This window comes from Triturus cristatus, chromosome 9 (genome assembly GCF_964204655.1).
Source record: "Triturus cristatus chromosome 9, aTriCri1.1, whole genome shotgun sequence".
NCBI classification, from domain to species: domain Eukaryota; kingdom Metazoa; phylum Chordata; class Amphibia; order Caudata; family Salamandridae; genus Triturus; species Triturus cristatus.
Window position 1 is genome coordinate 758,506,003 of NC_140592.1, and position 15,827 is coordinate 758,521,829.

At 44.7% G+C, this 15,827-nt stretch overlaps 1 protein-coding gene across 1 annotated transcript in view; it reads left to right on the forward strand.

The window, feature by feature from the left end:
- LOC146798781 (uncharacterized) overlaps nt 1-15,827 on the forward strand; it is a 113,291-nt gene that overhangs the window by 37,663 nt on the left and 59,801 nt on the right. The window contains exon 5 of the mRNA XM_085627777.1: nt 9,859-10,014. Within this exon, the coding sequence (XP_085483903.1) occupies nt 9,859-10,014 (156 nt within the window). The remainder of the gene's footprint in view (nt 1-9,858; nt 10,015-15,827) is intronic.

Below are 15,827 nucleotides of genomic sequence, written 5' to 3' on the forward strand. Positions count from 1 at the left end.
CTTTCTACCACCGGGAGGGGTGCTTGCTCTGGTGGCGTCTGCTGCACACTTGTACCGGCACCTTCACCACGCACTAGCTACGTGCTGGCATTTGGGTCACCATGCCCGCTCTCCGGTTGTAAGGCGCTGTCTTCTTCTTTGGCGGTGAGTAGCGGCTTTGTTTCTAGCATGGATTCTTCACCCTTCCCACCTCTTGGCATTATATTGGGTTTCCACTGCCTTTAGCATTTGTTTGTTTTCGCATGCTTCTGCTCACAGTGTTCTCTTGCACCAGGCTGTCACTGCTCGTTGCACTTTCCGTACCTGATTGTCACTGCCTTTAGCATTTCTTGATGTCAGAAATGTCTTTTGCATTGGGGATTCTGAGCACTCTGCTATCACTGCCTTTACCGTTCCTCTGTACCTGGTTTTGTGGCTCAGTACCTCTTGTCTCGACTTTACCAGCAAATTTCTAGCCGAACACAAATAAACTTTCTGTAAGGCCTTCACTTTCTTCACAGGCCTGGCACTGGCTGGAGTGGCACTTTGACTCCATATTCGCCAACTGTCGATTATCACTTGGACTGAGGCACACGTGGCACGCACGAGCAATTTGCTGGACCACGGCAAACTCCCAGGATAGCAATCTCAGTTTTTCAGGTCGCGGGGTTTACGTAATCCCATCCTTGTCACCAGTTGTAGCGTCCTCTCCAGCCAAGGTACATGAAAATAATCAGGCCACACACGGAGCTTGGTATTGCATGCCTTTATTCCTCAGTGTGTACCCGTTAACTAAACATTCTACACAATGAATTCCATCACCCACACCCACGGACTTACGTCACTGTTGTACTGAGTCTATCAGGAACCAAAAGGGTCCCGTCATCTCTAACTTACAAGACACTACACTTTTATCTCTGTGCACTGGATTAAAGCTGGACTTCACTGATCAAATCTAACGAGGCTGAAACTGGCCTGGCGTTGCTTAAATTCTTTCTAGTGGAGACCTGGACTGGTAGTTTTGAGCTGAACTATTGGAGGAGAGCCAAGTCTGATTTGCATATGGTGAGTCTCTGTTTGGCATGACATAGTGAGCAAAAAACAATAGAATGGAATGTGGCTGACATTAATTAAAGCATTCCACCTATCATTATTTTGCTTTTCTAAACCTGTCTCATCTGCCTCCCTCACTTCTGCTCTAGTTGCACTCCCTTACTATCTGGTCAGCCTCCTTTTGAACAGCTGTAATTGTTTCCCTTCCCTGTGTGAGGATTAAAATTCGTCCTTCAGAAGGCAGAGGCTTAACAAGTGCAACGCCAGTTCTGTCATCAAATCCCGATGAAGTAGCCTGACACAAAAGGGAGCAAGATGTCTCAAAAAGAATCTTTTGTGCTACTTTTTGGAGTTCACCAATGGCAAATCACCTGTACTGGGAAAGTGTAGAGGTCAGTTAAAAGACAGGTGCAGTTCAATACAACAACAAAAAAATCACGGTACAAAAGGGTTAAAGAAAACAACTTTGACCTGAAGTAACGGTCCAAATATTAAACAAACATATGCAGAGAGGGTAAATCTAAACACAAACAATAATTTACTTTGTGGGGACGTCAAAGTAAAAGTCAAGTCATTAAGACATTACTGCGAGCCCCAGGTTTAATAGACACCAACAGTTTTGTTTGTAGGGCAGGGATCCATGAGTGGGTTTGGCCAGCTGTGTTTCTCAGCTGCTTCATCTCTAGTTCTTTACACATAGGGTTTATTATGAGTTTGGCGGTGTGGAAGCGGGCCGCAATGCCACTGCCCCGCTTCCACACCATCAAACCTCACCACTGGCTATCCGCCAGATTATGAGTTACCTTGTGGTCTGGAGGGCGGTCCTTTGGCATTTCCATGGTGTTGCCTATTAAAAAGGCACCACAATGGGAGCACCAAAGCCCGTTCCTGCACGGAATGGACTGTGCAGTCCATGCCATGCAGGAAAGGGGGGGCTTGCAGACAGGGGGCACACCATGTGCCCCCCTGAATGCATCCCATGGCCCTGAGGCTTTGTTTCCTCACAGCCACAGTTTTCATGACAGCCTCACCTCCATGAAAACTGCAGCGGTGAGGAAACTCCGAGTGTGCTTGGCGGTGCCGCAGCAACTGCCAAGCATATTGGAGCTTATGACCGATGCACCACCGCCAGGATGCACCACCGCCAGGCATCGCAGATCTCTGGCATTTTTGTCAGTCCTATGGCGGTCGAAGCGCCGTAGTCGTAATACGGCGGTGGTCCCCGACTGCCACCGCACCTCCACCGCGAGTTTGGCCTGCCAAACTCATAATTAGTTCAATTTTTTTCAAGAATTAAATTTCACCCGTGAAAGGCTCAAGACTACATTGTATCACTTATTCTTCACCGCACAACTTAACTGCAAAGATTTTTTAAAACATCTTAGTACTTTAGGGCCACAAGCATCAAGCTAAGGATTAGCGATTCCTTAATAGTGATTCTTAAGGAATCGCTATTAAGGAAGAGCAATCCCTTATGCATGTAGGTTTCGCTAAAATATTAGCGATTCCTACACATTCCTTATTTGCGAATTGCAAATTGCGATTCGCAATTAAGGAATGCCTTCCTATTCATTCCTATGGGCCTCGAGGCCCATAGGAATGAATGGGACAGCATTTGCAATTTGGAGAACCAAATTGCAGTTTGAAAAAATACACATTTTTCAAAGGAATTGCAAATTACCATCAACTTCGCAATTAGGAAATCGCAATTTGCGATTCCCTAACTGCATTCGCAAAATAGGTAATCACAAAAATTGCGATTACCTGTTTTGCTAATGCTTTTATGCCTGATGCATCGTAAATAGCATTTTACCGGTCACAAACGGGCTTGATGCATGTGCCCCTTAGAGTTTATTAGTTTTAAAAAGGAGCTTGGCACAAAACACTACCAAAGTGAAGCTTTTCCTCTCTCTAGGATATTTCTACGGTGATCACATAAATAGAGCAAGCAAAAAAGCTAAAATAGGAAAGGTGCAGTAGGCTCCTTTCGCAAAGCTATCAAACAAGCACGAAAGGTCTCAACAAAGAAGTCATTCCCAGTGATGTGCCCTAGCACATGGTCCTTTTTCCTAGTGCTCGGATGTGAGGAGTCAGACCAGGAAAGCTTGTATCAGCAGTAATCCAGTTCACCTTCAGATAGAATTTATCTCAAGCGCTGTGGTTAGAAGGCACGGTATCTGCATACTGACTTTACTTTTTGCACGGACACTTCCAAAATTAAAAAAAGTAGTGTCTTGGTGAACAATGTTTTAAGAATCCATGAGTATAGGTTTTCCTTACCAAGGAAACAGCTTGTAGTAGTTGTAGCCAAGGTGTGCAAGGCTTTCTCAATTCAAAACAGGATCAGGCTACCTCATTGAAAACAAGCCTTAAATAGTAAGGCGTGAAGAAACATTTTTTAGGGATGCTTTCCCCTCCTAGTCCCATGCAGAATTCAAGAAAGGGAGTGCTGGGTAGGTGTGTAAGAGTGACCAATAAACCAGTTCTACTTTTCTCTTCCCACCATGCTTGGAGGCTCATTTTCCATCATGTTAAGATAGACCCAAAATTCCTATTGTATCCATCTCTTTTCGGACCCCCAGCCTTTGGAAGAAAGGCAGTTTGAGATGTGGGATGATTATGTTAGTAGGTAAAGTAAGCCCCCTGGGCAAATACTGCAGCGAAGATGCTATGCTCAGACAGAATGTTGAGGACTTCTTTATCTAAGTCAAGCTAAGCTCTTCTCGTCTTCCTGTTGGCAGGCTGTTTGAGTTGCTAATTTTTTGTTGAGCTGTGTAATGACATGGGCCTCTGGTTTTGCTAGCACTCTGCCCTTAAAGCAGTGATGCCCGTGGCAGGCACATGATCAGCTGGGCCTTTATTATTATGGTGTGTAATGCAGATTTTCAGCGCACATGCCAGTTTATTGCTATCTCACCTCTGGTCCTTCATCAGTGGTGTTTGAGCTTGATACCAGCTCATGATGAGAGGGTAGACTATCGTCCTGACCCTGGTGCATTTTATCCGTGGTTGGGTGCAGAAATTCCAGTTATAGGGCCTGGAAAATGTGTCCAGATGTGTGCAGCACTTTAATTTCTTTGAGGAACCCAAATGGCTGCAACTCCATCTTGTTGATCCCTGAATTAGTTTCTCAGAAATTAATAATGGATGGTGATAGCAAATATCTTGTAATATATTGGCACGGTTAGCATATTCAACTCATGTAGTTCTTAAGCAAGCAGGTACTTGTTATAGGATCCCAGTCTTGGCCATGATGTGGATGCGCACAAAGCACATCTCCTTTGTCCAAGTGTTGCAGTGGCCTTCCTCTTGACCACAATCTTTGTAAAAGTAATGCTTCTTTCTAGGTCAAAGGCTGAACCATCCCAACTGGTCTCATTGAGTGGTTTATAGACAGATCACCTCCCTGTTCCATTTAGAGTTTGGTGAATCAGAACCCAACACAAAACAACCTGGATGAAATGACTTGGAAGGGAGAGGAGAGGGTCCAGCACGACAGACATACAGAGGTATTCAGAGCTGGTGATCTCAGTACCTATGCTCTGTAATCATGGTAACCTACCTTCTGGGCTACAGATATGCTGCGGGCCCCAATATGTGGTTTTCCCCCTCACTCATGTATACCTCATTGGTGCCGCACACATTCACCCTCACACTAGGGGGGGACTGACGAGTTACACTCATGACCAATAAACAAGTTTACCAGGAAGGTCAGTAGACATACTCCCAAACTGGGGTGCAGTCAAACAGGCCTGTACCCCACGATTTTATCAGGAGCTGCCACCAATTTTTAATCATGCCTTGCACAGGTATTGTAGTCACCAATACGAAAAGGAGTACAACTTTGGATGAACCCTATTTCCAGCCAGATTGAGTACTCTGCTGTTAAGAATCCCAGTTTGTCAAATAATGAATTGCACGTATCAGTGGACTCAAGATATGAGTCTTCAGGGTGGAAAACATATTGTGTATGTAAGAAAATGATGAAATCACGGAAATAGTGGCAGAGTGCAAGCGTGCCGGAGACCATTTGTCCTACATGGTCTCATCCTGATGGAAAAATATAAGCACACATACCCCCTACCACTCAAAGTCTAGATCAAGGCAATTGTGCTTGTCCTTGAGTTCATAGCCTGTGATTCAGTGCAATATGCTGCACGGGACTAGTTGGTCAGAAGTTAGTTAGAGCCACAAAAGCAGCACGAGCCCATCTCCTGCAAAAGTGGCGGGGCAGGCCGGAGGAGGGAGGTAGGGAGGTTTGGGGACAAAAAACTGACCTTGGCCGCCGCCGCTGCATCGTGCTCTTCTTTCTTCTGGGCACAGGCTCCCAGACTGCACTGCACCCAATCCTGACGCTGCATGAAGGCAGCATCAGGATTGGCCTGAGAGCTGGCAACTTGCGTGCCCAGACAGACTGGGAGCCTGTGGCTGCTCTAGCCCCAGCAACGCAGCTGGGGCTGGAGAGGGCTTCACTGCGCATGAGGGTTTGGCCAGCTGTCTCAAGCTGGCCAAACCCTCATGCGCAGTGAAGGGAGCGCACTACTACTCCCCCACCACCAGTGTCATTCCCTGGACCCTCCCTCAAGACTCGTCAGGTCCTGGGGCGGTTTCAGGGGGATTAAAATAAAAGCATAATAAAACGGGTTTGAAACCCGTTTTATTCTCGTTTCATTTGACGGTGGTGGCGGGGTGTGGTGCTCCCCCGCCTTAAAGGAGGGGCCGCCGCTGCACAAAAGGGAAAAAGATTTGGGATAGGAAGGTGTAGGAAAGTAGGATCTGCTTCTTATGGTAACCCCCACTTTTTGCTTGATGTGATGCTGTTTTTGACAAGTCTGACTGGGATCCTTCTAATCAGGATCCCAGTCTATCTGCTTTCTCCCTAAAACTGTTATGTTAGTACATAGGTACAATCCCAGATTGGATATTAGGGTACCCTTATTAGTCTCTAGTATATGGTACCCATGTACCCAGGGCATAGGTACCCCAGAGGTCTCCCATGGGCTGCAGAATGTATTATGCCACCCATGAGAGACCATTCAAAATGGAACTACAAGCCTGCCATCGCACCCTGTGTAAGTTGGTGCATGCACCACTTACTAAAGATATTGGTTTACTATATCTAAGGGTCACTGCACTTAAAACCTATAAGTCCCCCCTATAGCAGGCCTTAACAATCTTGAAGGCAGGGTGCTTGGTTCTAAGTGAGAGGACACCCCTGCAGCCTTTGGAGTTCATTCTCCCGGGTTGTCAGTGCAGCAGCCATATACTACTATAGAGGGGCATTATGCGACTGCATGATGACCACCTCAAAAACAGTTGCAACTAACCCTATTGTGTTTGGTGTCAAACATGTTGAAATCATTCCCCCACACCGGTAACCAGTGTGGGAGGTATGATTCCACCCATCAGAAGCGTCCTTTGTGGGGCTCCTGATGTTCCCGGTACGAGCTTTCTAGTCCCAGACAGCACAAAATGGTTGCTGCCAACCAGATACACATTTCTGCCCTCCTGCTGCTGAACCAAGCTCGAGGAGGGGGAAGGCAGGACAATAGGCGTCCTGTCACAGGGAGGTGTGACCACCTCCCAGACAGGATTTAGTGCATTGAGGCTGGGTGGGTGCGCTTGTCAGCGCCTGAAAGTCTGCATGAGGGGCACATTTGGTGTCCCTATGCATAGTCCAGTTCAAACCAGTCCTGGGAGCCATTGGCTCCTGCTCTGGTGCAAAGCTGGACAAAGGACATGGGAGTAACATCCCCTCTGTCCAGACTCTCCCCTGGGAGAGTCTGAATGTTTCCAACCCTGAAAGCACTGCACTTTGACCGTCTGGGCACTCTGGACTTCGCTGGACTTTTTTTGGGCCCGACTTTGTCTCTCTCTCAGTCTGCTGCATCGTCTGTGCCTGTGCATCATAAAGGTTCCATGCAGGACCTGTGGAGCATCAAAGACAACTGATGATAATCCCCCTGGGAGTGAAGGAGTCACTCTCCTGCATTCTCAGGCACCTCAACACTGCTGACTGGTCTGCTGATCCTGAGCTCCTACGGACTCCGAAGGGTCCAGTCACACAGGAGTTGAGTTTCTATGTCTCTTGAGGCCCAAGTTGCCCTCTCACCGAGTTTGAGGCCAGTATCCCTCATGGGGGCTGCAATACCCGAACCCCTGTGCACCATGTTTATTTGCAAGTGCATGTGCTTGTTGGCAATTCCTTGACAAGTGTATTGGGCTCCGAGTAGCCCCAACCTCTGGCAACTTTTTCTACATAGATCTTCGCCCACCTCACACCGAGTGCTCCGTGGCCTGTTGTTTTGTAAAGTCGCTTGAGGTCCTCTTGTGACTCCTGTGCCTCTGTCCTGTGGGTCCAATTGAGGGTCAACTTTGCTTTTCTTGGGCTCCCCTGGTTGCTCCTGGCTCGCCCGGACTCCCCTGTGTGTGGTGAGTCTCCTGGACCTTGCAGGTCCGAACCGTACACTTCCTTGACTTCCTGATTGAGTTGCTTTTGCCAAGGCTTGTTGGTGCTCCCGCCGGACACCAACCCCTCAGCACTCGATATCCTTCGTAGGACAGCTCGCATCCGGCTCCTGGTCATCCTCAGTGTTGCCTGGTCCCCGCAGCTGCAGAGTCAAGATCACCGTCAACTATCCTGAAGCACCGACATCGGTGGGCATTCGTCTACCGAGCCCCTGGTCACTCTCAAGTGACACAGACTCTGTCCCCTCTGCTTTCAGGTACTCTTCGACAAGAATCCACATTTGGATTTCAGCAGACACTTTCTCCTCTTCCAGCAGCGGCACTTTCTCGAAGTCCTCCATTGGGTTCGACAGCGGTTTCAGACGCCACTTCACACCTATGCACCCGGCTCCCCTGGGATAGGTAACTTGGGTACTTCGGTATCTACGGGTGAGATGGCTCTCCAACCTTCTGTCTTCCACGGGGTTTCTTCGAGGTCCACTGGGAAGGGTCCCTAATCTTTAAAATTCCAACCGCGACTTACACATAGACTTGTACAGAGCACACGGTCATGTGCACACGCACTCCGTGGGTTCTCTATCTACTCACCTTGGGTGGTTCCTTGGCGTCCCAGCAGTTCCAGATCCTCTCGACATTGTCCTGTCTCGAGTCGTGGTTCTTATACCACTTAGTATATGGTTTGGTCCCCCCCTGGGGCCCACTGTGTATTAGTGCTATTTACTGTCATTTCTTTGCTGAAGTATTGTGTGCTTTGTGTCTATCTCCGTGTAGGAGATACTGTAACGTACTAGATAGTGTTATATAATAAATACATATTTTTATAACTACTGTGTGGTTCTCCTTTTCATTTAATCTATACTATAAGATTGCATTCTGGTAAAACAAGCTGCTTTACACTCCTTCAAGACTAAGCCTGAAGGCTGCTCTCCACAGCTACCACTTGGATAGCTTTCTAAGGGCGTCTGAGACCTCTTAAATCACCATAAAGGTTGTCTGGACTGGTGCAAGGTGCCCACTTTAATTAGTGGACATCATATACCAGGCCAGTTTTTCACAGAAGGACTGTGCTTAAAGATACATTTTTAAACACAATAAGCTCCTGCTCCCCGTCTCCACCTTCTGTTGATCTTTTCCCCGTTTTCTCTCATTTTCACATTCTGTTAGCTACCTCATTCGATTTAGTCAGCCAACCTCCTCTCCTCTCTCAGCCTTCCTCCCTTTCAGCTTCGCATCTTGTCTAAAATTCATTTCCCAGTTATGTCTGTCAACTGGCTGGTAAAAAAATTGGGAAAAACAATAAAATTCAGTATTTTTTCCTTTTTGAAATACATACCGAAAACAACGAAGACATGTATAAATCACTTAAAAATATTTGAAAACTGACAAAATTATTTCTAAATGATTATTAAAGCAAACAGAGGTATACCTTCCATGTTACTAAAGAATACTGAGAATTATACACAAATTTTGATTAACGTTCCAGCGTTTGGCCCCTGCAGAACAGCAAAACGAAATCAAATGGCTGTTTTTTTTTATGAGGACAGTGACTCCCTATTCCCACATCATGTATGTGTCAACCCTTAGGGTTAAATCCTTTCCAGTATTTTACCAGCCTGGCTGATATTTTCATGTTAAGGTCGGTAAAAATATCGGGAATATCAGCTAAAGCTAGTATTTTATTTTATTTGGAAATATAAACTTTGAAGAAGAAATCACTTGAAATAAATACTAGAACTATTTGCAAATTATTACCAAAGCGAATATAGGTGAAATTGCTATGTTAATAGCCATTAGAAAGGGTTTTATGTCACATCTGATTTGAATACCGGTCTTTCCTAAATCTGTAAACATGAACAATTGACCTGTATTTTCATCTGAGTGTCAGTGTTCTCTTGCCAACTCCTCCACTTCTGCTTACTTTCCTCTTGTCAGCCGCACCCCACACCTCCTTTGGGGGAAGGACCTCTCAGTATGCGTTTGTGTGAGTGAAAAGGGCCGCTTTATTGGAAGCAAGCAGAGATCTTGCTAATATTACCTTCGGCTTAGCTGTACTCTCTAAACATCCTAACATATGATCTAACAATAACTTTGCAACCCTTGCCACACACCCATAGTCATTACCCACCCTTCTATCTCTCTCTTTCCCAGCAATATAATGGTGTCACCTTACACACACATTTTAACAATGTTAGTGTTAACAGATGTCACATCTGCCGTATTTACATTGCCATTGACATCCTTGCACTCTGAATACAGAGGACGAGACTTAAGCCACTTTTTGATTGATGTGCCACATCCGCAAACCGTTTTGTGAGTCAAGGAGGAAAGGGCGTAAACTACTTTGGTCTTGGGTTGTAGGACGTACAGAATCTATTCAAGCTTCCAAATATCCTACCAGCAACTTTCGTGACGTCACCAGGCCACAAGGAGAAGGAATTGGGCGAGGGTATCTACCTCCCAAAGACAGTGCCTAACAAGATGCTGCAACATGCTGCAAGATCTTCAGAGACGCAGGTGAGTGTGTATCCCACTAGATGGTTTGGGGAAGAACACCGGTTTTGTAGCATAGGTAATTAAGGCAGAAAACCAAACTATAAATTGGCAGCTATGAAACACATGGACCTCAAGACATTAACTGGGTGAGGGGACAAGAGAAACTGTAAAGCTGATGGTCAGGCACCCGGTTTCCTACCCAACCTAACGGTCACCTTAAACGTGTGCCATCCAAGGGATACCCCTAGTCCCGTCCCACTGTTAGGATAACCACCTGTGTGTCTCTGCCACAGAAACCCCAGAAACATATCAGTCTGGAGATACCTTCAGACCCGTTCTACAAAGGCCCTAACCCAAGAAAACCTCACAGACCTGTTCCACGTTAGAGATACTACAGATGTGCCTCCATCGTAGGCAAATTGCAGTGTTTGCATTATAGCAGGGATATTACCAGACCTTTCCCTATTGCTGAGATGTTTTCACCCGTGACTGTATCAATACCAGTGTCATCATGAAGCGTTTCCCAGACTGATCCCACTCCAGGGACACCCTATAGCCCCAGGCCCGGAGCACCTCAGTGATGAAAACGTTGTTCGTCTATAACTATAGCCTTACTTTTGATGTCTGTTATATTTTAATATGATTAGCTTAATACTTCCATCAAGCTATTGCCTCCAAGAACTGCTTTTAACATTAGTGAATAACAACTAGGAAGCCCTCAACTTAAAGGTATGTCTTTGATAAGACCTTGTGATGTTATTGTGAACAACACAATGGCTCTCAGTTGTATGAAATGTTCTGATTGTCAAGCCATTACATGAGAACTTCAAACTTGTACACTATCACTTCTCAGGGAATTGATGTGGGTTTCATGTGATTCTCTAAAAATCACCAAACTCCAAAACCATTGCTACAGGTAAGTATAATTTTCTTTTAAGTCATGAATATCTGTGTTCGGGTATTTTTTATACTGCTAACATGTAGCCTTTCGGTCATTTGAGAGTGATTTGAGACACTGTGAGCATGCAGAAATAAGCATCATGCATCATATGTTCTCTTCTTGCTGTGGTGAGCTCCACAGCCCAGAACTGCATTTGTAGACCAAGGACACTCTAAGATGAGGGTAAACATCTTTGAATGCAAATGCCCTAACGGGTCTTGTCCGCACTGAAGAGCTGCTAGCAGCCTTTGGAATGACTGAAGTCTTTTTCGGTAATAAGTCCACATGAGACCACAATTGGCCATCTATGGAAGTTATTTGTGTGAGACAACCCTTTCCTCCTAACTCATTGTGCTTCTCTTCACACAGCAGCAATTCTCTAGCTCCTTTCATGACAGATGCTGAGGGGACCCATTTGCTCCCTAAAATAGTGACAAATGCTGGATGGTCATGACCGCAACCTTCAATGCTGTGCTTACCTTTATGAAGAATTGGCTGTTTATTTCAGTGTTTGTTTAACTCTAAAATGTTTTTATTTTGACTCTGCACCGATTTGAATTGCTTTAGACAACTATGCTGAACATAGTGAGCAATGTGCATTGAGTACTTTATGGTGCAACTCACTTCTGAGGAGCTCCCAACAACCTTGTAAGGAGCCTAAAGCAGTGCATGACCAAGAAGAGGCAGGCTCTATGTGTACATTTGCCACTTGAGGGCATGGACTGACTCTCATGAGTGTGAGCTTCATTTTGTGTGTAGAGAAGAAAGTTCTTGCACTCCTGCAAAGTTGTCCCTCCCTGTCCATCTTTGCTTTTGTAGCCTTCTTTGTCGCTTCACTCCATGACCTCAACATCTTCAAGTTCACAGTGGGAAGTGCACATTATTTCTCCTTCAGGAGAGCACAGTGTAGAGCTGGATGGGAGGTACACCAAAAGTATTCTGCCACCCATAGTGAAAGTGTGCCCACTATCCACTCAACAGACTGTGTTGAGACAGACAACCAGTAGCGGCTAATTTTACAGGGCAAGCACACATGCCATTTACCACTACCTCTAGAAGAGGGTCTATCAACCACCTCAGGGGGAATTAGTTCTATTAGCTATTCCTGGGCTTCTTAACTTGCTGCTTCATGGATATGGATCATGACATGTGCAATGCATGTTGTGTTGCTGCATTAAATGCCAGTGTGTTGTTTAGATGGTGTTCTCCTTGAAAATACAATGACTCAAGCATTTACATGTGACACACTTAATGCATGAATTGCAGAGCCCTGTTCCCATCTGAGAGGGGTTCCAGGATGTACATTCATATTCTGCAAGTCCAGAGCTATGGAAGACACCACAATGGAACTCCTGCCTCAGCAGCTCTCCCGCCGGATTGTCCTAGTAACAAACTACCCCTGCTGGGAATGCCTGCGCTATGCCTTGCTGAACATACATTTTAGTAGTTTCCACTTTCTTTTGTACTCTAAACTCTCCGAGAGTAGTAGAAACCTCACACAGGAATTATGAAGTCTCTTAAAGTTGAAAAACCCATTTGAATATACTTATTTATCTTCATATTATTAGGAGATCACTCTCTATGGCTTATTTTCCAGTATTATTTTGTCACGGTGTCTTTCAAACATCTTTGTTTTCTTTTTCAAGGTAATCTTCATTGTAAATATCTTCCTTGGCTCAAATTTCATTACCAAAATCATCCAGTTTTTTTTTCTCAATGTTAGTTCATTCAGTGCATTTCGAACAAACACTGTTTTTAAGGGTATCAAATATCTGTAATGATAATCAATATACCACTTTTACAGTGATTTATTACCGCCCCTGTCTCCGCCAAAAAAGAAAAACATAATGAGTATTCTATCCAACGTTAGTATTCTCACCTCTCTAATCTCAAGGGTCATAATTGTCCCCGGGCCCTTCTTTGGATTTCGGGAATGCACTCTCTGCGTTCAGTGCTTGCCCTTTGTACATCAATCTCCTGGGTAAGTATTTCCCATCTAGGAATTTATTTACTAGTCAAAAGTTTGTATTTTATTTTCCTTATATATAACATTCGCAGACCTCTGCGTTATCTGTTTCTCTATTCTAATGTGGATTTAAGCTTCTCATTGCAATCGAATCCATTATGTCATTTCCTCTTTACTTAGAGGCTAGAGTCTTTCTACCTTTTCAATTGTAGCTTTTATCTTCATCACCCACTGTTCATTCCCAACTATGGAATGTCATTCCCCCCCCCCCCCCCCCCCCCCTGCCAACCCCGAGTGAGCTGGGTCTCTCTTCGGTTTTCAGAGTAGTTCTAAGCATCGTCATTCTGTCAAACATGACTCGATCAAGTACTTTATTGATGGAATTTCTATGGATATATATTGAAAACAAGCCCACGGAAAATATTTCATTTTGATCAAACATCATTCAGTAATCCAAATACCTGAAAGTTGTATGTACGAGAGAAAATATATTCAAAACACAACTTGCTAAAGTACCAGCTAAATAGCTAGGAAATACAAACCTTAAATTGATTTCTTATCCTAATTAGTATACAAACTTCTTGAAAGTACCATTTATCTATTAATATTTGTAAGGAAAACACACATTTTATTATCTCTCATTTAAACCTCTTGGGTCAATTAATCAAGTTTTTAAAGTGTTATTTCCAACGTGATTCCCAGTTGTGCCAATATTCCATGGACAGCCCCACCTGTAACCGGTACTTGCACAGTCAACCAGTTTCATAAATTAGATCTGATGCATATTGTATCTTGCCTTAAGGAAATGTCTAGCAGTGGAGGATAGGGGTTCAGCATTTTGGTGCTTGTTCATCCCAAAGTAATAGAGTTTTTGTAAAACCCATGCCACGTTCCACTTAGCAGGAAACTGGCCTTCTTGTACAAAATTCCATTTATATTCTGTGCATCTAACTTATGGTTTAAAAAGTATCTTCAGTCAAGGTTTACTTTGTGTTCACACTGTTTGTGTCTGGAAGTATTTCTTTCAATAAAAACAAACCTGTAGAACAATGTTGTACATTACATGTTCCTTACAAGAAAACACGGCACCAGATCTTTAAAAAGATGCAAAGTGATTGAGGTTTTTCTAAACACCGAAGGGCTGAAGGGAAACTCTGTGCTCCAGTTTGACTGCCAGGAAGGTCTGCCTGGTACCTGCTTCAAAGAAAAAAGCTGACCGACTGCTCAGAATGGGCATTGGAGTTACCGTTGCATGAAGGTGATGCTGCTCAGAAGGAACTGAGGCGGGAAGAGTCAGACATCCTCTGCACACTAGGGAAGGACCTGCACCGCTCAGTGATGGTGAGGCCTCAAAGTGTCTTCGCTGTGTGACAGTGGGTACTAAGGAACTCAAGTCTGTCTGAGTTCCATTGCGGCACCTTAGTGCCACGAGGTGCTATAAAACCAGACCACAGTCCATGGTCCGTGCAAAAGATAAGCCGGAAAACAACCGCATTGATGGCGAGACCTGCATCAGGATCTAAGTACTCACAAGGGATGGGCAGCTAGCTTGTTTGGGTGGTGAGGATTGCCTCTGGGTCCATGGAAGATGACAAGCAGTAGGTTTCACCGATCCGCAAGCACAGCAACTGCTCTGCAGTCTCCTCGACTGGTTCTGGTGCTGTCTCCACTCAGCTGTTTCACCATGGTGGCATCATAGACACTTCTTGTGAGCCAGTTGGCAGAGCTAGGATGTGGTCCCTGCCACCTGTGCTCCAAGGAATCTGTGACACACACCCTGTCAAGCAGTGGAGCCTGGCTGAAATGCCAGAAAAAAGTAGGTGCGGGTTGCTGAACGTATCAAAGGGAACTCATTAGGGACGATTAAAGTCCACGTTAATGGGTAGGAGAGAATTGCCAGAACTGATTCATGAATGAGCTAGTCAACATCGAGGGACTTCCAGAATCCCACATTTTTACCTGATGGGAATCCTTGAGACTAAATGGGAACTGTGTCACAGGGATTATTTTATGAGGGTGCCCCATGGGAGCAGCTTAGCAGGTCTTCCTCAGAATTTGCTGATGATTATTAGCAATGACCAATTTAATTTGCTACTGTCTAAACATTATATACAATAATACTTTGTGTGTGATTTATGTCAAGTACTTTTTCGTTTTTAAAGACTAAGCAGTGACTGGACATTGAGCTATTGAGTTCTATTAGTTGGTTAATTGAGTTCTGATTCTTTGACCCCACACCTCTTCCCTGGGTAAGCTTTGGACTGATAGACTTTGCTACCAAGTGCTAAAAGGGTGTACTTGATGACCAGTAGTAAGAATTAATAAGTAGTCAGGATGTTGCCTAACGGCTAGAGCGGTTGACCTCGAAGCTAGGGAACCGGGTTCAAGTCTCGGCAGGGACGCTAAACATCCTGTTATTCTGGCAAATCACTTAATCTCTCCGTGCCTAACAAAATAAATATGTCCACATGTAACGCAACTGTTGCTAATATAAAGCACTCTAATATCTTCGGGTCGACTTTGCGCTATATAAAACTAGAAAAAAATGAAGTCCTCAGACATCAGTGTTAAAATCTCTGATTAGTGCAATCTGAGCCCAGATACTCTCTGTGCAAGGTCTACTGAAAAAGCTCTCACAGTGCCTCCAGACATCCAGATTGGTTAATGTCTTCTCAGCAGATGCACATGGGGGCAAAATGAAAATGTCAGGTGACCAATCTCCATGTTCAGATGAAACTTTGACAGACCTTTTGGAATAAAACCTGGATGAGACCTAAAGATGGAAAAAGCAGAGATCAGGATGGAGTCCTGAAGATTGTCTCTTTGGAAACTGTGAAAGTCTATGAAGTGTCAAGAGCTTTCAGCTCACATATGTATCTTGCCGATGTTTTGGCCACCAAGAAAGAAGACTTCCACAAATGTAGCTTA